The sequence below is a fragment of the Pezoporus flaviventris genome, unplaced genomic scaffold (assembly GCF_033815535.1).
Source record: "Pezoporus flaviventris isolate CSIRO_AGI_PZ_B2104156 unplaced genomic scaffold, CSIRO_AGI_Pfla_v1 ptg000096l, whole genome shotgun sequence".
NCBI lineage: Eukaryota > Metazoa > Chordata > Aves > Psittaciformes > Psittacidae > Pezoporus > Pezoporus flaviventris.
The window spans coordinates 3,422,126-3,442,452 of record NW_026892644.1 but is presented as its reverse complement, the minus strand read 5'-3'; the positions used below and the strand labels follow the sequence as shown (position 1 = coordinate 3,442,452).

The 20,327-nt window shown below is 39.8% G+C and overlaps 1 protein-coding gene across 1 annotated transcript; it reads left to right on the top strand.

Moving 5' to 3' along the window:
• Nucleotides 1–445: 445 nt before the first annotated feature.
• NDUFA9 (NADH:ubiquinone oxidoreductase subunit A9) lies at nt 446–20,327 on the top strand. Its single transcript, XM_061476342.1, has 11 exons — nt 446–585; nt 4,747–4,917; nt 5,670–5,767; nt 5,959–6,050; nt 8,967–9,108; nt 10,199–10,301; nt 10,982–11,049; nt 11,205–11,281; nt 15,891–15,986; nt 17,968–18,034; nt 20,049–20,327. Exons 1-11 carry the CDS (start codon nt 528–530, stop codon nt 20,217–20,219), a joined length of 1,143 nt encoding a protein of 380 aa, XP_061332326.1. The 5' UTR covers nt 446–527; the 3' UTR covers nt 20,220–20,327.

Sequence of the window (20,327 nt, the reverse complement as noted above, 5' to 3'; positions counted from 1 at the left end):
TTTCCCACTCAGATGGGCAATGAGGAGGTGAAAAGACCTGTGAAACAGCAGTTCCCGTAGACATTAATCAGTATTTCACTCTGGGAGCTTCAAATGCACCTGCATGCGTTGGGGGTCATCCTCCCCCGAAATCCCTCTCTCGAAGTGCTTCCATCCCACTCTCCAGAGCAGTCTACCTCAAGCATCCCTCCCCAGCCGCGCCCACATTACACTCACCACACCACATCCCGCCCCCGAACAACCCCCCCCCCGTCCCTTACGGGCCGGCTTAGCCCCAGCCCAGCAATCGGGGATACGGCTGATAGCACTCCTGTTCGGCGGGGCCGGCCGAGGACATAGCGCAACCGCCGGAGAGGGAAACCCCAGCGAGCCCCAGCGAACCAAAGCGCACCCCCGCGACACGCATGCGCACTCTGGCGGACGTGCCCGCGCATGCGCACTCCCGCCTCCCGGAGAACTACAGGCGCACTGGCGAGGTTTGTCCCTATCCGTCTGCCGTCGGCGTGAGGGGAGGTGGGTAAAGCAAGATGGCGGCCGTGTCTCTCTGCGCTCGGGCTCCTCGCAGCCTCTTGTTGCCAAGGGCAGGTGAGTGTCACCGCTGCCGAGGGCCTGTGCCGCGGACTAGGCTGCTCTTGCGCTCCGTGCCTGGGTGTCACTACGCCAGCCGCTTGCTCGCTCTACACGTCTGCTCTCGGTGTAGAGCGGGGCGAGGAGCTCACAGGGCAGCGTCTGAAAAGCAGCTGGCTGATACAACTGTTTGCGGCAGAAAGGTCGGGTTTCTGCCTTCCTTTTCTTTAGGGAGCTGGAGTTTACAGCCCAAAGGTAGGATTGGCTCAAGCTGTACAGTGTAAGCTGTACAGTAAGTTGTGTTATCGGAACTGTTAAATTTCAGCAAATGAAATGCCCCATTGGTTAAAAGTGTAAGTTCCTTTTATGATTTTTTTTGGTGACCTTGACATTTTGGCCATGGTTTGTAAGCATGCTCAAGTAGCAGACTTATATTAAATCTTGTATTTTGGCCTTTGATGCCAAAACAGAACTTTCCCGTGAGTGTGGTGAGGCACTGGAACAGGTTGCCCAAAGCAGTAGTGAATGCACCATCCCTGGCAGTGTTCAAGGCCAGGTTGGACAGAGTCTCGTATGACATGGTCTAGGGTGAGGTGTCCCTGCTCACAGCAGGGGCTTGGAACTTGATGATCTTAATGTCCTTTCCAACCCAAACCAGTCTGTGATTCTATGATTTATAGTTAAATTGATTCAGCACATGCTCCTCTGTTGAACAAAGTGGGAGATGACAAACAGGTTTTGTAGGTTGATAAAGGTGAGGAAGGACTTTAACATACTTTAGATTGGAGAGATGTGTCTTTTCAAGACAAAGATTTTTCTGGTTTACTGTGGATATTTGAGATTTAATTCAGGCGAGTGTTCATAAGCTTCAAATATGGATTGTAAAAGTAAACTTTCAGTGACAAATAGATTCTGTTTTGTGAAGAAATCCTACTGTACTATTCTGGGAAAGAATCCTGGTACAAGTCAGTGTTATACAGGAGCACAGAGCTTTAAGCGGTGCTGCTCAGTCTGAAGGTGTCAACATGGGCTGTGAAAGCTATATGGCTATGTTAAGCCGTGAGTTACTCAATGTGCATTTTGATAGGCTTCCACACCATGTGGAAGGTCCTTTACTCACGAATCAGTGTGAAGATCTGTAGCCTGCTTTCTTTGAGTCTCATAGATACCTTTAAACCTATTTTTAAAACATAAAATAGTAGTCATTTGGCATGTGGCCATATATTGTGGTGTCAATTTGTGACAGATCTTGTGCAGTTTTGGAACAAGAAGAGGTGTATACTATTAAAGGTGTTACAGTATAAAGCAAACAACAACAGGTATATGCAAAAAGGTGGGAGAATACAAAACTAATTGGGAGTTATTTGTTAGTGTGGCAGTGATAGCATCATGAAGAGCCAGTCACCAATATTATTTTGCAGAAATAACAGCAAAGAAACTGCAAAGTAGTTGAAAGACATTAAATTTTTTTTCAGATTAACTTTTTAATCGTTCTCATGTAGGCTGATTGGTTTAATAACGCTTTTTTCAACAGGTATTCACAGTGGACTGAAATCTTGTTGCTTTTAGGTTTTATATTGTAGGAACTGAAATGTGTTCCTATCTAGAAGTAACAGTGATAGTGTTAATTCTGTAAATATGAATTTTGATATCAATATTGTATAATTTTTATTTTATTTTTTTTACAAACCTTTAGAAAGAGATTATGTAAACAAAGTACTGAGGAGTATGGGTCATCAAACTCGCTTCTTCAGTATCTCGGCATACCATGTAGCTTTTTGCATACTTGAAGGAATGCTGCTGGTGGTTATAAAGAACATTTTTCCATGAGTCTGCTTTTCCTAAAAAAGTAACAAAATCCTAGTTGTTAGAACACTACAAGAATGAAGGTAACAAGACCATTCAACTCTCTCCCTCAGTGTTATCCTTTATGCTTGCGCTTGTACTGAGCTTGGTTAATTTTCACTGTCCAGGTACCTGTTACATAGCTACAGGCTTTATTCTGTACAGAGTATTCAGTATGCACTAGTGATTTCACTTGCATGCATTTTCTGTTGTTGTCATTTAAAAAGATAAAAAGCAACCCTCCTCTCCAGGAGTTTTGAACTGGTGAAAACCTAGGGTATGGGCTGTATGTTTTTGTAGCCTGTGTCAGATTACATAGTGAGCACAGTGTGATAATGCGTTTTAATATATGCTGTATTGGAAATCCAGTGAAATGACTGCTTCACCTTCACTGCCATTCCTCAGAATTATACACAAGGATTTTTGAGGGCAGTGTTAAATTAATGATAGATGATGATAGATAAAGCAGAATGTGAAGATGCATGGTCAGTGTGGCAGTGATGAGTTGGCACGTTCCTTAAAATTTCGCTTTGAGGTATTCTAAAGTTTAATATGAACATATTGTGTCACTTTTAAAACTGCATGTTAGGTTTTCAGACATTAATTGGATGCCACAGAGTGTGTACTTTCTTTAGACTCCAGCACATCTTTGACAAATGGTGTGATTTAATTTTTTTTTTTTTTCTTAGTGGGTGCTTATCATGGTGTATATTTTGCTTTTTTTTTTTTTTTCTCATAGTTAATCTCAAGGTCTCTGCTTCAGTAATGGATAGGACCTGCATATCTGCCACTTTTAAGACGGATACCATGCCCAGTTTAACTGTTCCTGAGCTTACCTCTGTTTTGTAGGAACTGTTTTTAGGAAGTCATATACCTACTTGAAGTTTGTATTGGTAGTATTGAAGTATATTTTCTAGGCATAATATATTAATTTGGTAAGTACAATATGTGTGATTGCTCTAGCTAAGTGAGTGTCAAGCTACCTTTCAGGACAAAATTGGGATGTGGTTTCTTTTATTATTCTAATTTGTGAGTTACAGAGAGAAGAGGGATAGACAGACTTTTAGATGGAGAAACACCTTCAGGCACTGAAATCTTGCTGAATTTTCTGGTTTGAATTATATCAGCTGATCTAATGAACTGTAATGTATGTTCAGACATCACTGGTCCTTTTCATCATGGCTACACCAGTGCCACAGTGCAACTGGTAACACCTAACCATATTGGAATAAAACGTACTCCTTCAGTGTACAAGTGGGATTTTATTTTGTTCCTTAATGCATCTGTCATTCTGATATCAAACACTAATCTTGTTTTCATTATGGTTCTTGACACTTGGATTTCTGTGAGATTAAACTTGCTTATCTTTCTCCAAAAAATGCTTATGACCATGACTTACTAAGAGTTGGAAGGTCAGTTACTTAATTTCTGTTATATCCTCAGGCTGGTTTTCCAATGACAGCTCTTATGATCTCTTGTCAACAGTCAGATGTCTGTAGTGTGTTCATGCACTCTGTCTTTCATCTGTTCCTTTCTTCCTGTGAGCATGCACATGTAATTACACTAAAACACTTCTAATTTCTGAAATCTTTTACTAGCAGTTTGTTTCTTGCTTTTAGGTAATGTGGTTGGAGAGGACATATGTTTCTTCTTTTCAAAATCCCTATTGGAGTGACCTTGTCAATTTCTGTGAATATTCTAGTGATGTCATATTTTCATGGCTTTCATGTTTTCATAGCTTCTTGAGAAAAGGAACAGCTTTAAGGCAGTACTCTTTGCATCATGAATCTGTCTCTTTGAATCTCTTCTCTTCATTTCCCTTCACTCAGAGCTATGATACAGGAGGGTTGCTGCTTCTTCCAGCATTTGGGTCTGATATATTTAGACTGAGATGAAAAGTCTGGTTAACTGCATCTGGAGTGATGCTGAGTTTTTTGTCTTTCAGTTCTGAGATCTGGGAGTAGGATGTGGATGTACTTGGGTGGGACCTGCCTGTAGCAAGTATTCTTTATTTGCTTAACCTCTGTACTTCACCTTGTACATCAAGTACTAATTCTAGCTAGTAAAGCTTTATTTACTGTTTAGGAACCAATAGCCTTAGTCTGCTCCTTTTGTATATCTTAGTTTGGTCTTTACCAACAGCTCCCTCAAGGCTGCTGTCCTCTGACCTATCCAGATGTCTCTGAAATAGCCTCTCAGGAGTCTTGACATGGGAAATGTTGCTGAGGGAGATTAGAGAAAATGGATCTGTAACAAGAGAAATAACATTAACTGTAGTTTGACACTGCTAACTTTTAGCTTATGTCACATGCTCTCTTCCGTTTTGTGTTGTAGGCCCTGGCATTTCTGTGCTAGCTGCAGCACCATCTGTGTTGCAGCAGAACCGCCGAGTTCATCATGCATTGATCCCTCATGGAAGAAGTGGACGATCATCTGTTAGTGGCATTGTGGCCACTGTCTTTGGGGCTACAGGTTTCCTAGGACGATATGTTGTCAATCGTTTAGGTAATGTTCCCCAGGAGTACTAATTAAAAAAAAACAAACAAAAAACCCTCTAATTTTTCTTCAGGTTGCAGGGTTGCTAGAAATCTCTGGCACTTTGGATCTTAAGAGTGTGATGCTTCTGTAGTGTTTGGTCTACTAAAGTGTCAAGATAGGGCAATTAGTGAAAACTGTTTTAATCTAGGAAATCTAGAAGCTTTAGAACAACCATTAAAGTTGTTAAAATAAGTTATTCTCCTTCAAGTACTATTTCTGAGTCAACTGTTTCTGAGGAGAGGTACAACACATATTTGACTTTTTCTGTTTTGGCCTTATTAGGACATTCTAGGAATTTGGGATTCTTTGAAATAACCCATTTGAATTCAAGTTTTAGATAACAATTATTGCTTTTTTTCTTTCCCCTTTCCATACAACTTAAAAAATGCAAATGCCCTTAGATGTGACACATTTTTAGGTATTGTAATATATTTATAGCACATGCTCTGATTTTTGTTGTTGTTAACAAGCTTAATACATGCTTCTCTATTTTGTCTTACAAGCCCAAATACTCAAGTGTGTCCTTGCTTAAGAATTCCAGTGATGTAGGTTCAAACATTTACTTCTGTTCTACTTTTAGCTGTGCAGATAGCTATTCAAGATATCTGTGTTGTGTTTTACTGCCAGGGAAAAAGGAAGTTTTGTGTATTCAGGAGTTCATCTACTTAAAGTTATGTAGTTGTTTAGGATAAGTCAGACTTTATTTTGTGAATGTTTAGGTCGCATTGGATCTCAAGTAATCATCCCCTATCGCTGTGATCAGTATGACCTCATGTATCTGCGGCCCATGGGTGACCTGGGGCAACTTCTCTTCTTGGTAAGCCTTTTGCTTTGGCTTTAGATCAAATACAATACCATTGCTATACAAGGAAATCTGTTAATCATTCTTGAAGTCAGAACTCCAGCTATTGTTTAGCCTCTAAATGGAAATGGTGTGAAAGAGCTTTCTTTGATTATGCCTATTTACACATTATCTCATCTTTTTCCCATTTGATGCTCTGGTTACAGGAGTGGGACTGTAAGGACAAAGACTCTATCCGAAGAGCCGTGGAACACAGCAATGTGGTCATTAATCTTGTTGGAAAGGAGTGGGAAACAAAGTAATTTTCCATTTTTTTTTTTTTTTTTTTTTTTCCCCACCCTATAGATAGATTTACACCAGGTATTGGACATTGTAACCGCATTTTCCAGCATGTATACAGTATGCCGTGACTCTGACATTATACTTGGCTTTTATGGAAAGGCAAAACTGAAAATTTTTATATAAAAGTTCTTCTATTTCTTTAAATTATTAACTAAAGTCCTGGTTATGATCTGCTTTTGAAAAGTGCATTCTTTCTATAATTTTTTGGCCTACAGCTTTTGTTCTGCCAGAGAGTTCTATGTGCTGTTTTCATACACCTTACAGATGTTTAATGGATGCCTTCCTATGGCTGACAGAGGCTCACTAGTTTCTGTCAGCTCATATTTACATTATTACAGAAGTGGACTTTCATCCTGTCACTTTGGCATAGTGAAGAATTGTAGCCTACTAGAATAAGCTGTGATCAAGTTTTTTCCTATTCTCTGGCAAATGTTAATAAACAGGAATAGCTAATTAAGACTCTCTAAGATTAATAACGTAATTCCTTGCTAGAATTTTGGCACAAACACTATTAGCTACATAAGCATTTTTTTTTTAAATAATTTTTTAAAATAGTTCCTTTTTGAGATCCATAAAAAAATCCTGTGTTTGTTTTAGGTTGAAAATACCTGTAATAGCCTCATGTGCATTTGGGATTTTTTCGTGTGTGCATGCAATTATATCTACTTTGTGTAAAGCCTTGTTCAGAACTGCCAGACAAAATGTCATTAGTTGTGTGATTTGCCTTTATAGGGTACATAATTTTGCTGTTGTAGTAGACAGAAACAAGTGCAGACATCAGTTTCATCTACATTTACAAGTCTAATGCCTTTGCTGCTCTTTTTTTTTTGTGAAGTCATTTGATGTTCAAATTGTAGAATTAATAGTCAAATTGTATTAATAGAATTAGTAGTCTCATAGTGTACAGTTATTTTCCCTAAAATATGTGCTTGCCAACAGACTCGCTGTTTCAGCTGTTTCTCATCTAGTGAAATATACATAATTCTGGGAGATGCTTTGATTTTGCATTCAAGTTTGTAGAACTGTTTTTTTTTTCTGATAGTCACTTAGCTCCTTGTCCCACTGTTAGAGTCTATAACAAAGCTTATTTTGGGAAAAGCCCACCAAACCTAAATTAAGTCTTGTGCATCTGACAAGTTTTTTTGAACTTTTGGTATCTTCTTCTTTGAGGTAAAGGTAAAAATATACAAAACAGCTTGCCAAGATTGTTTGCGCTGTTGCTGAATTACGAATGTAAGGGTTCAAATGCTAATTGCTGTCAAAAGAGGAGACGTTTCTTTCTAATGTGGAAGTGAGGAAAGAAAAGAAAGCCTGTACAGTTGGCCCAAGGACACTGTGGTATCTGTTTGTCTTTCAGCTAAGTGTTTCTTGTGTACTGGCCCCTTTAAAATGTCTGGATTTGCGTAAAAAGTATGATTTGTGTAAGGGAGGTTTTCTTTCTTATTGAAAGGAAGTGTGGCGACAACAGCAAAAAGTTTCATTCTAGTTAAAAATCCCCCAGATTTGTCACTCTGGTCAGTTTCAGTAGATTCAAATGCAAGGAATCTTTGTACATGTTAAAGGCTTTTGGATGTTCCATACCTTACCACTGTATTGCACATATGTTCTTAAGTTATTTTATATATCTTGGTATCAGTGGTAGTGCTGGAACCCTGATATAAATTCTGTGCTCTGTTAAACACAAGGTCAGACTAAATATTGTTATCATCCCAAAGTCTATGAAAAAGGTAAGATTAGAAGTAGAGATCAGTCAAAAAAAGTGAAGTCTGCCATTAAATACTTTCGTCCTTGCCTAGTATTAGTTTACAGTCTCATCTGTGTATACTATGTTGTTTGAAAACTCCATAGTTACAGGAGGGATGTTGTTTGTTCTTGTATGTTTCTAAAATCTATTTTTGTGTGTGGAACAGGAGTGATGGTTCCCAGGATCAGATTAGTTATTGAAGGGTCAAAAATAACTTTTTATTTTTAAGGCTTTCTTTAGACTCCAGTGGGATCTGAAGAGCTGTGGGAGTAGATAAGGACAGAGAGAGAGGCATTTGGACAAGATGTTTGTTACCCAAAGAAAATGGAAAGGATGGAGCAGGGTGCTTACAAGGACAATATAAAGACGTGAGAAGTTAATTCTCTTTCTTGCAGTCTTGGGATAGTTGGAAACAATTTTGGGATTGTTGCCAGCCTATAGTGTTAGTTCTGCTTAGAGACAGAGCTTCTGTATTGTTCTTGATCAGATGCCAAACTAGATTAATAGTTGAACCCCCCACTTTAGGCCCCTTGAATGGCATAAAGTTAGTGAAGTCATTCTTTCTTCATGTTTCTCCTTGAAGTCCCTTACAGCTGCTATGAAGTGGTTCTAATTGTTCTGTCAGTGTAAAATTTTCAATTTACATAAGCACCTGTGTATTCTGTGGTCTGGTTTTGTCTACTTCTGCAGTACATCTGACCAAACTAAGGCTGCTAAGAATTTCTGAGCTCCTTTGTAGAGTATTTGAGTGCATCAAATCAGGTCAGATTTTGAACAGAGCAGGTGTAAAAAGACAGCTTTGCTCAGATTTCAAGATGCAGCAGTTCTCTAAAAAAACAAAACAAACCTGCTTTCACTTGGAAAGAGCTTTCTGTTTGTCAGAGACAAGTGGGCAAGAGGATTTTTCATATTGATTTAATGTTAGCAGGTGAAAAAGCAGACAGTACTAAAGCTGTAATTGAAGCTTACCTTTGCAATTCACTGGTTTCTAGTTTTTGTTACCTGAAGAGTCCCTCATGAAAGGAAACCTTCTTAGAAACAGTGAGCATCAAGATAGGTTTTTTGAAATATATTCAAGTAATACCATAATTGCTATTAAAGTAAAATTTGGTTTTTGTCTTGATTTAGAAACTTCAGTTTTGAAGATGAATTTGTAAATATTCCTAGAACTATTGCGCAGATAAGTAGGGAAGCTGGTGTGAAGACGTTTATTCATATCTCTCACCTGAATGCTAGCATGAAGAGTCCTTCCAAATACCTCAGGAATAAAGTAAGTCTGGAATCCTTTTGAATATATTTTCCAAGAGATGCCTTTTTTTTTTTTTTTCTGTTGGTCCCGTCCGTCCCCCCCCCCCCCCCCCATCTATTCCTGCTGGGTCTGTTCAAAGGAAATTGGGGAATGAATTTACTATGGAATGTTTTCTGCAGCTGAGGAATTTCTGAGTTACTGTGATTATCAGAGCTAGAAATCCCCCTTAGTACTTCATGTACTTTGAAGGGAAATAGATCGTGTATTACTGAAAACCCTTTCTTCTGTCCTTGAATATCTTTGCATCTAAAGTTGTTGTCATTAAGAAAGAGGAACGAGTTTGATGGTTTGGGATCAGATATCAGGCCTAAACAACTAAGGCTGGAATGACCTAGCAAAGTAAGTAGTTGATGCCAAAAAGAGTGGTGCAGAGACAGATGAATATCATGATTATAGTTTTGGTATTTTTTTTTTTTCCCTATTAGGTGGTATAATTTTTTATTATTGATTTTTATCTTTTTAATAGAACTGTTGTCCCACATTTTTTGTTTTGCTTGAGCTTATTGTATTCTGCCTTGTCTTCATTCTAAACATTTTAAAAAAACAACACAGTTAAAATTTGGTAGCTCTCAGCGTGTAACAACTCTATAGTATAGGTAAGCTTCAGTGTAACTACCATACCTATTGGAAAGTAGACAGCTGCCACCGAAATTTCATACTGTACTTAAGCAGTTCTTGGAGTGTTCTTATAATGTAGTAGGGCTTATGTAAACCTTTTGTTTTCTTCCAAGCTCTGATCTAATATAAGCAAGAAAAGTATTTAGGTTAGGCTTCTTTCTTTTTGAATTTAAATTTGTGTCACTTCACTAGTGAGGCTGTGTTATATTTTGAGTACAAGAAATGATCTACATGTTGATGGGACTTTTGGGATGTTCTGTGAGACCTTTAGCATAGCATCTCAAAGATCAAATGGCCAGATAAAAATAATTTTTGAGCTACTGATGGTATAATTTCTTTCAGTGCTGTAGTCAGGATGCATCATGTTCTGAAAAGGCATTCTTGTCTGTTCAGAGTGGATCTAATGAATGTATTCATTTTAATTGAATGATAGGCTGTTGGAGAGAAAGCAGTGAGGGAAGAATTTCCAGATGCTATAATTTTGAAACCGTCTGAGATGTTTGGGAGGGAGGACCGATTTCTCAATCATTACGCAAGTATGTATTGAAATCGTAAAACCATGTACGATTAGTATACCTGCCTATAGAGTACAGAGGGAAAATGTGATTTGCTTTTGAGAAGCAGAGAGGTATGTTTTTATCAGAAGTATACTGTATTTATTAGCTGAAGGTGTGTAATAGGAAACATAATAAATTTTTACCTCATGACTGAATTCTTTCTGAGTCTAGTTAGTCTTTGCTATTTGTTTCTTGGGTGGTTTTTCTTAGTTTTGTTTTCTGTCTTTGGTCTGAGCTAAGATCTGGTCGTCTTAACCCTCAAAATAGTTATCCCTAAAAGTAATTTTTCAAGATGGTATAATGCTCAAATGTAAAAATCAGCCTGAGCTGTTCTTGGCTCAGAAGCACCAGTAATGATTCTGATGTATCACCGACAAAATTGCTAGACAGGATAGAGTGTAATCTGCTTCTATCTTGCAAAGTTGAGATATGTCTGAATCGCTGTAAGTAAACAGTAAATACAGCCATTGTTGTTGAGAAAACTGTTGAAAACAGTGCTACTGGAATTGGATGGTAATTCTTCCCAAGTTTATGTTTTTAAAACGGCTAACTCAGTGTTCAGAATAGATGAACACTCGGGTGTAGTGCAAAATGTATTGGTTATTTACCTGAAAGAGTTCTGATTTTGTTCTCAAGTTATGTATGTGTCTTTCTGTCAGACATGCGCTGGTTTGGTGGTGTGCCTCTTATTTCTCTGGGAAAAAAAACAGTGAAGCAACCAGTATATGTAAGTTTTGAATAAATCAAAACAATCCCAAATCTTGTGTGTGTGCATGTGTGTTGGATTTTCTAACTTTTCCCCCTGTAAATCACTTCTGAAAGAGGAGTGTGTGCATGCATTCCTGTTTTCTATTGGTAATTGTCTGAATTTGTTTCTTACAGGTGGTTGATGTAGCAAGGGCAATTATTAACACAATTAAGGATCCTGATGCTAAAGGAAAAACATATGCCTTGGCTGGGTAGGTTACTTTTCTGATTCTAATTAACTGAAGTACTTCTTTTTGGTGTCATTTTTTGGCATGCTGCACAGTACATTTAATTTCTCCATCCATGCACACAGTTTGAGCTACAATAAATTCCACCTCCTTTTTGGGAGGAAAAATGACTCAAGCTGTTATTGTGAGTACTCTGAAAATCCTAGTTTGGGCCCCACTGCATTTAATGTTATGTACATGCACACAAAGAAATAGGCAGTCTTGGGAAACACGCTAGACAACGTGGATTTAGAGAAAATTATGCTAAAGTTGTGTGGAAGCCACCTGGAATTAGAACAGATAGAGACAGTGGATCTCTTGGAATATTTTTGTGTACGCAAGCTCCAAGTCAGAATAGGTCATTAGCATTAAGAATAAACAACATGGCAGATGCCAAGGTAATGGGTCCATGTTTTGATGCTCTAACATAAGCACTGAAACTGGTCTTCATCTAACATATGTGGTAAAAGGAGCATTAGCTTTATTGATAAACAGTTGCTAATTAGTCAAGGTGTAAATGATGCTGAACTTTTCTATTGCATGCGTATCTCTGTCTTCTCCCGCTTATACACTGAAAATGTGCCTAGTATCTGATTTTGCAAAAGGCTTATCTGAGATTGTGTTTTTTTTTTCTGTTTTGTGACACTGTTGCAGTGACAGCTCTTTATTCCTGTAAAGCAGAGATCATTGCTGGTCTGTGTTTTTACTCATGTGATTTCACTTTCTTCAGTGCTGTCACTGAGCTGTTGAGGAAGATGTTATCCTGGTAGCTATGCTAGGTGTGCTGTATGCTCTGGAAGAGGCACCAAGCAGGTCTTCAAATTCTTTTGGATCATGCTGAGGAGCTTCTGCTTAGAAACTAGCAAAATAAGAGAAAGAAGCTACCAATGGTCTGGAAGGGACAATAACAACAAGGTTAAGGAACTTGAGGTTGCTTTCAAATCACAGGGATGATACGAAGTGTCACATTAAAGGACAAGTGGAAACAAGGGGAATGCTACAGCCTTTCAAACCTAATTTTTTATCAAAGAGAATACATATGTAGGTGTCAGACACAACTAAGGCAAAACCGCAAACTGTGATGAATATACTTATTTGAGTGACTATGGTATCTCTTGGGGCAACTTGAAGATGGGTCAATATGTATCCAAAGCTGCCTGCCACAAAAGGAAGGAGAGGCGCCTGCTTTTAGGTTCATCTTTGTCTCACAAAAACAACTGCACCAACTGCAGGAGAAATTGAGAACTGCACACAAAACAAAGCACTGTTTGCAGCCAAGTGGGAGGGCGGTTGCCTAAACTTTGTATGTATTCTTGCAGTTTTCAAGTCTTATATTTTGGCAATTTACTGAAGGCCAGGAGTTCAGTTACCAGGTTTCGGAGGCAGGAATTCAAACGAGGATGCCAGACTGTCACTGCAAGGAATACAGTTTCAGGCACATAGCAGTGACTGAAAAGACTTTGGTCTAAACCAAAGATCCAAATCAGTGTTAGAAAACCAAAGGAACTCTGCAGCATAACCCTTGACTAAATCTGTATGTTCTGGGTGGGGTTTTTTTTCCTTCCTGCTATGTGGTGGAATAGAGTTTTAACTGTGGCAGCTAGTGGTTTTTTACCTGTTCCCCTCTTTCCTTTGTGGCACTGGTTTTGCTTCCTCCACTCATTAAGCCTTCTGCCTTGAATGTTAATGCTCGCTAGAGCTTGCTATCTGCTAGTATTGTGGGTAATGTAATGAAACTTTCGTGTGAAGTTCTATTCTTGGTGAAGTTGTATTGTTGATGTTTGCTGATTTGTAAAGGAACAAACAGTATGTATGTTTATTTTCACATTTTTACGTTTGGCTATAATGTATATTCTTATATGTCAGCCAGTAATCCAGCCGCCTGTATGAAGCTCATACAAAGTTTCAAGCGTTGAATTCTTTTGAATTATGCCAAATATGCTGACCTACCTTTAAGTGTATCCATTACAAAGTTTTTTTCCTAATTTGCTTTTACAAGCTCAAGTAGCAGTAATTTGGGTTTCTGTTTTTTTCCAGTGTTTATCAACAAATTCTGTTTGTGGTCATTAGTACTGCTGTTCTTTTTGAAGTACATGTCATTTTCCATGCATGCAACCTCAGACCTTGATATCTCTGAGATCTTGGGTTTATCAAACTGTAATTCATGTTCTTTGTATCATAGGCTTGGATTTTTGGGCTGTGTGAAGTTTTGCATATGTAAGTCATACTCTAGCACAAAAGGACCTGGAAGTGCTGACTTTCAGAGCTGAACATGAGCCAGTTGTGCCCAGGCAGCCAAGAAGGCCAGTGGCATCCTGGCCTGTATCAGCACTGGTGTGGCCAGCAGGGCCAGGGCAGTGAGCATCCCCCTGTACTCAGCACTGGTGAGGCCACACCTTGAATCCTGTGTTCAGTTCTGGGCCCCTCACTACAGAAGAGACATTGAGGTGCTGGAGCGGGTCCAGAGAAGGGCAATGAATCTGTTGAAGGGCCTGGAGCACAAGTGTGATGGGGAATGGCTGAGGGAATTGTGGTTGTTTAGTCTAGAGAAGAGAAGGTGCAGATGGGACCTTATTGCTCTCTACAGCTGCCTGAAAGGAGGTTGTAGTGAGGTGGTGGTCTATCTCTTCTCCCAAGTAACAAGTGATAGGACAGAAGGTAACAGCCTCAAGATGCACAAGGGGACATTTAGATTGGATATTAGGAACAATTTCTTCCCAAAGGGCGCTCAGGCAGTGGAACAGGTTGCTGAGGGAGGTGGTAGAATCACCGTCCTTGGAAGTGTTCACAGACTGTGTAGATGAGGTCCTCAGTGATATGGTTTAGTGGTGGCCTTGGCAGTCCTGGCGTGACGGTTGGATTTGATATTAAAGGTCTTTTCCAACCTAGCTGATTCTACAGTTCTCTCATTCTTAGTTTTCACTAAGAACACACTTTATTCAGTATAACTGTGGTGGGTTAGCCTTGGCCAGCAGCCAGATGCCCACTCAGCTACTCCCTTCTCCTCCTAAACAGGACAGTGGGAGAAAATTGCATGAAAGATGTATGGGTTGAGATAAAGAAAGGGGGAGGTTGCTTCCCACTTATGTCATGGGCCGAACACATTCAAGTTGAGAAAACTTAATTTTATCTCTTGCCAATTTAAATAGGTTTGAATAGTGTAAAATAAATTAAAAAAAATAGTAAACCAACACTACCTCCCTTCCTCCACCCTTTCCCCAGGCTCAACTTCAGTCCTTCATTCTTGAATCTTCTACCCCCTCACCCTGTGCAGCGCAGGGTTATGGGCAACAGCAGGTTATGTAGTCAGTCCATAACAGTTCCTTCCTGTTGTTCCAACTTCATCACACTTTCCCCCAGCTCCAGCCTGGGCCTTTTCACAGGCTGCAGCCCTTCAAGAAAAACCTGCTTTAGCATGGACTCTTCATGAGCTGCATGGGAATCTCTGCTTAGGTGCCTGCTCTCACCTTGATGTCTGCAGGGCTGTTTATCACGCTTCCTTTTCTCACTTCTCTGGGCCTTTGTGGCATTTTTGTCCTTCCTTAAATACATTTTCCCAGAGGTGCCACCTCTTGTCTGAGGGGCTCAGCTGTGCCCTCTGGTGGGTCTGTTGGAGCTGGCTGTCCCCAGCATGGGGCAGCCCCGACCTCTCCACATAAGCTACCCCTTCCCAGTGCTTCCTGGGTACCAGCCTTTCAGACCTAACCAATACCTCCTGTATGACATGGTAGAATACATAGACTCATAGAATTGTTTGGGGTTTGGGTTAGAAAGGACCTTAAGATCATCTGGTTCCAACTCCCTGCCATGCACAGGAACGCCACACACTAGACCTTGTCCAACCTGACCTTGAACACTTCCAGGGCTGGGGCATTTACCACTTCTTTGGGCAACCTGTTCCAGTGCCTCACCACCCTGACAGGGAAGAGCTTCTTCCCTATATGTAACCTGACCTTCCCCTGTTTAAGTTTAAACCCGTTGCTCCTTATCCTGTCACTACAGCCCTGATGAAGAGTCCGTCCCCAGCATCCGTATAGGCCCTCTTCAGATACTGGAAGGCTGCTGTGAGTTCTCCAAGCCGTCTTCTCTTCTCCAGGCTGAGCAGCTCCAACTTTCTCAGCCTGTCTTCATATGGGAGGTGCTTGAGCCCCCTGATCATCCTTGTGCCCCTCCTCTGCACTTGCTCCAACAGCTCCATCTTCTATACTGGGGACGCCAGAACTGCACAGTGCTCCAAGTGGGGTCTCAAGAGAGCAGTGTAGAGGGGCAGGATCCCCTCCTTTGACCTCTGTGCAGTTTGCTTTCAAATACAGTGATGAAACAATTTTGCAGTTTGTGACTTGCATTGTTACCATTGCTGATGTCAGATTATATGTTTTTCTAACTTAATTGTTCTTTATTTTAAACAGTACAGAATCTGGAGAGCCAGAATCTGTCTCTTGTGAGGAAAATTACGTATCTGTCAAATCGTTTAGATTGAAGGAAGCAGGCCCTTGGTAGGCTTGGGGGTGGAGGGCTTTAAAATTTTTGTCTGTTGGTGCAAGTATTCAAGTACACCTAAATTACCTATAATTTTTGTTGCTTTTTCTTTAAGACCTAACCGGTATTTCCTGTACGACATGGTAGAATACATCTACGCGGTTTCCTTTCGAACCTTTATTCCGTATCCGCTTCCACGTCCTCTCTACCAGTAAGTGGGACCCTTCTTTCTCTAAGAACTTGGGATCCACCACGGAAGCATAAATGTCTGTTTTGTTGGTTAATTAATATTGCCAGTTGTTATTTAACATGGTAGGATTGTAGAAACTGGCTTTCTCTAGATACTTGTTAGCTAGCTTTGAGTCTTCAGCTCAGGCACAGGCCTGTGTTTGATGAGCTAGTGTGTGAAATGTATACTTGTAATAAGCTTAGTTATTTAGTCCAGAGTTACTGAATGGCTTTGCTGAGTCAACAAGTAGCAAAAGGTCCTAAGCTGGGACAATCAGTAACAAACTAAACAAATTTATAGTAACACCACAGGGAAAATCTGTGTGTATGTTACTGACCATAAGCCCTGACGGATTTTTCAGCAGCAGCTTAAGGTATTGCTGCTGTCGGCTGTTCTTCCAGTCTAGTTAGCATTGCTGCCCTGGAAGTGGAGTTGGGGTAAAGGTGGGTATGGGTATTGATTGACCATCTAGTTCAGTCCTTTGTAGTGATTTGAGCCCAGGTTGGAGTAAGTTTGTATTGAGATCTTGGATTGGAAATTTGAGCAGTGCAGTTGTGAGCAAGCATTTCTTTGTCTGTTTGCCATATAAGGGCAGTAACATCTTTAGAAGATGGTAGTGAATTGGGAGATAAGAAAGGAAAGGTGTAGCATCACTTCAGTTGACTGCAGTGGATGGATTGCGAAGGCTCTGTTCACATGCACTGAGCTTCTGCAGCTGTGCGTTTTGGCCTCAGAGGCCACATAGAAGCTTATATGCTCAATTGCAGCTACTGAGTAATAGCACATGAAGATGTGCAGTATAAATCAGCCTGGATATAGTCCTTAAGGCATAATCATATACTTTTGAAGACCTACCTCAAATAGTAAATGCCATTTCAGAAGTTGACCTCAGCATGGTTGAGATGTGTTAATGTTTGGGGTGCTGCTCTTCCTCAGTTTCAGTACAATGAGAGCTAATAGGCTAAAAAAGTCACTAGCTAAAAAAGAACCCTCCTACCAATCAGCTAATAGGACTCATTCCTCTAATATAATTCATGTAACTGATGATGAATAATGCTAGAACATCTGAAACTGTTGTGTCTGATCTGAACTGGCTGTAGAGGCATCACCTCAGTGTGGCTAAGCTGATACAGAGCAGCTTATTAAAAAGTTACTGTTGAGCTGCTTATTAGTTTTAGTCACATTTGCTGAAGTTCATGTTAATGGGCTAAGCTAGGTAGTATTTCATATTTTTGAGAAAAGAGTGCATCTGAAAGCCTAGTTTTGTGCAGTAGCTTAGTAACCCTAATCTGCCAGGTGACCACTCCAGAAAGAGATTCTATCTCGAATAAATACTGTTGGTCCCAAGACACTGGGGAGGAGCTGTAGCATTATTTTACTTTCTCTGCCATATTCTCTTTCTTTCAAGAGAAACTTAATTTCTCTAAACTGCAAATATATACTAATCCTCATAATTTTTAATAGATGCAGATTGTTCCTGATTCCATCATTTTGTTTGTACGGCTGTTAACTAACTCGGTTGTCAGCAAGCATGTTTTCTCATGGAGGCATTGACTCAAACTTTGTGACTAGTTGGATTACTGCCTACACTACTAGGGAACAGAGTTTGGATGAAAGGCAGGGGCAAGACTGAACCCTCTGGTGTGTGGGGAGTTGGATATGGAGGTTTACTTTCCCTACCCAGCAACACTCATTTTTACTTAAATATCTGCTCCTCCATTCCCTTCCAAAGGAAAAGGAGACCGAATAATTCAGTAGCAAACAGTTGAAGTTACCAGAAGCACAAGTAAGAACTTGCTGGCTGGCACGTTCACTACTCTAATGAATTAATAGCTTGTGAGAACAGCTACAGAACACGCTCTTGCTCACAGTCTGTTAAGTGCGAAATATTTTTACCAGTTCTTGTTTTCTTTTGTGCATCTGGATAATGACTATGCTTGTGTAATACTCTTTCTAATGACAGTTTAATTGCAAGATTCTTTGAGATGAATCCGTTTGAACCGTGGTTAACACGAGACAAAGTGGACCGGGTAAGTGTAGGACAATCCACAAATTCTTCTTGGAAAATGTTTTGTGTGTTTGTAACTTGCAGTTGTAGTTTTGCATTCAAAGAGTGCTGAAATGTGTGTACGTCATATGGTGTTGAATTTCAGTTCAGTGGCTAGAATTTGATTATAAAGACTTTCAGACAGTTTGGATACTGTGAAATGTATGTATGAATGTACTCCCCACTTTTATGTAACTAGTGAGTTTATGTACCTCTAGATGCATTAAAATAATTTACACCATCCAGATAATGATGTTTTTAACAAGCTGAATTGACAATACTGGATACAGCTCAAATTCTAGAGTGCATTTCTTGTGAACATGTTGCAGCTTTATGTTTATTCCTGACTTCTCAGTGCTAAGTGGGGGTGGAGGAATAACTTGCAAAAACCAACCGCAAGTGAGGAAAAATTAGGATTTAGCAAGTATTAATGTCAAAACTGTTGGCATATGTGTAAGTTAGCAAAGATAGTCATGTACTCTGACAGTCTCTGAGCTTGCTGCTCTCTGAAGGTTGCAGGTACTCTCCCAACTATTTTGCAGAGTTGGAACTCTAATGTCTTTGTGATGCTGCAGTATTAATAACTTATTTTGACCTGATTTTCCCCAAATTAATTTGAGATAGAGTACTACCATGAATCTCAGGGAACTGAGTCTTATGCTTAGCACTGCTTACTGAATAGCTATAAGCAATTAATTCCTGTGTTATATTTCTCCATCTGTGAAATAAACTGGTTTCCTATTCTGTTTGGAAATAATTGTGGAAAGCTGTGGATAGTATGTGTAATAAAGGAGGTAAACTTACAGTCTAGTGTAATTCCCTGCCCCCCCAAACCACTGACTCATCCCCCATACTTGAGAGAGTTGGCATCATAGTTCTATTGTCTGTATTTACCCAGGATGTAGATCTAACATCTCCTTCCTTCTAGCTGCCTTTGTAGTTTCTAGAGATATGTTTCATCCAAATCATTAAAACTACTGCAGTTAGCTATAGCATTGGTAGTGTAAGAGAGTTTCTCCATGTCACTTCTGTGTCTTGATTGTTCCTCTTTCACAGCTTTTCATCCTTAAGTAATCTACACAAAATTAGATGTGGTTGACTTTTGAAGACCTTTCAAGGAATAACAGCATAAGAGAAATCCCTGTTTTCTAAGACGTAGGTCGTATGTGTTGTGAATATGGTAATGGACTTAAATATTTGTTCTGTACAGGACCCTGTTCTAAACCATGAACAGAGAAAAACAACCTACCAAAGGTGATAATTCAAAGTACATTTTCTTGACAAAGCAGAATGTATATAATTGCAGTTCAAATATGCACTTACAAGTTTGGCTTGATTCTGTGGTTGCAATGCAGTAATCTTCCTGATAGTGTGCACCTAATGAAAAAAAAAAAAAAATGAAGACACTTTCTGGATATCTCACTGCTATTTATTCCTGAATCTAAATCTGAAGCCTGAAAGACTTTTTGCTGGATGCAGAACATCTGTGTCTCCGGTCGAATTACATTTGGTACACAATACCTTGTGTAATTATGCCATAGTTCTGTGGGGCCACACTGAATCTTTTCGTATTTCCGGAGGAAGACACTGAGCCAAAAGCAGTCAAGGAACTGGGACTGACACACAGTTGGCTGAGTCCACATTTGTGTTTGAATAGGTCATTAGATCTACTACAGGATGCGGCAGTGTGTTGTATTGCAGCGTTCTTTCTTGGGGGAAGCATTCTTAAACCAGCAGCCTTAAAACTGTAGTAGAATCTCCCAAGGGCTGCCATTTGTAGAAAATTGTTTTGAGGCATACTAAAATGTTTCTAGTACTGTGGATTTATACTACTTTGTTTTCATAAAAGAAAAAAGGTGATAGGAGGCGTAAGTACACAATACTTTTTTTTAGTGTGCCCTTGATTGTGTTGGGTGTAATGCTGTTTATTCCATCAAGTCAGTTACTTTTTTTCTTCTTTCCTCCCTCTTCCCCCTCCCCCCCCTTTCTTCTTAAAGTTTCATACAACAGACATGAAATTTCCTGACCTTCCTGGTTTGGAAGACCTGGGTATTGAACCAACGCCTCTAGAACACAAAGCCATTGAAGTTCTGCGCCGTCACCGCAGATTCCGCTGGTTGGACGCTGAGCTAGAGGAAGCAAAACCAGCTAAGACCTGTCCAGTGTAACAGCTAATAAGGTGGTTTCTTGACACTTGTTAAACTGCCTTTTATGATCCAGTTTGTTTGGAGAACTGTGTACATACTGAGTAAAATACATTAATCACGTAAACTATA

Bases quoted from the DNA above. Each gene is read 5' to 3' on its own strand.
- NDUFA9 (XM_061476342.1), top strand. From the start codon at position 528: ATGGCGGCCGTGTCTCTCTGCGCTCGGGCTCCTCGCAGCCTCTTGTTG. The intron at 15,987-17,967 runs GTAAGTGGGACC...TTCTAATGACAG, and splicing joins CTTCCACGTCCTCTCTACCA to TTTAATTGCAAGATTCTTTG. The intron at 18,035-20,048 runs GTAAGTGTAGGA...TTCTTCTTAAAG, and splicing joins CACGAGACAAAGTGGACCGG to TTTCATACAACAGACATGAA.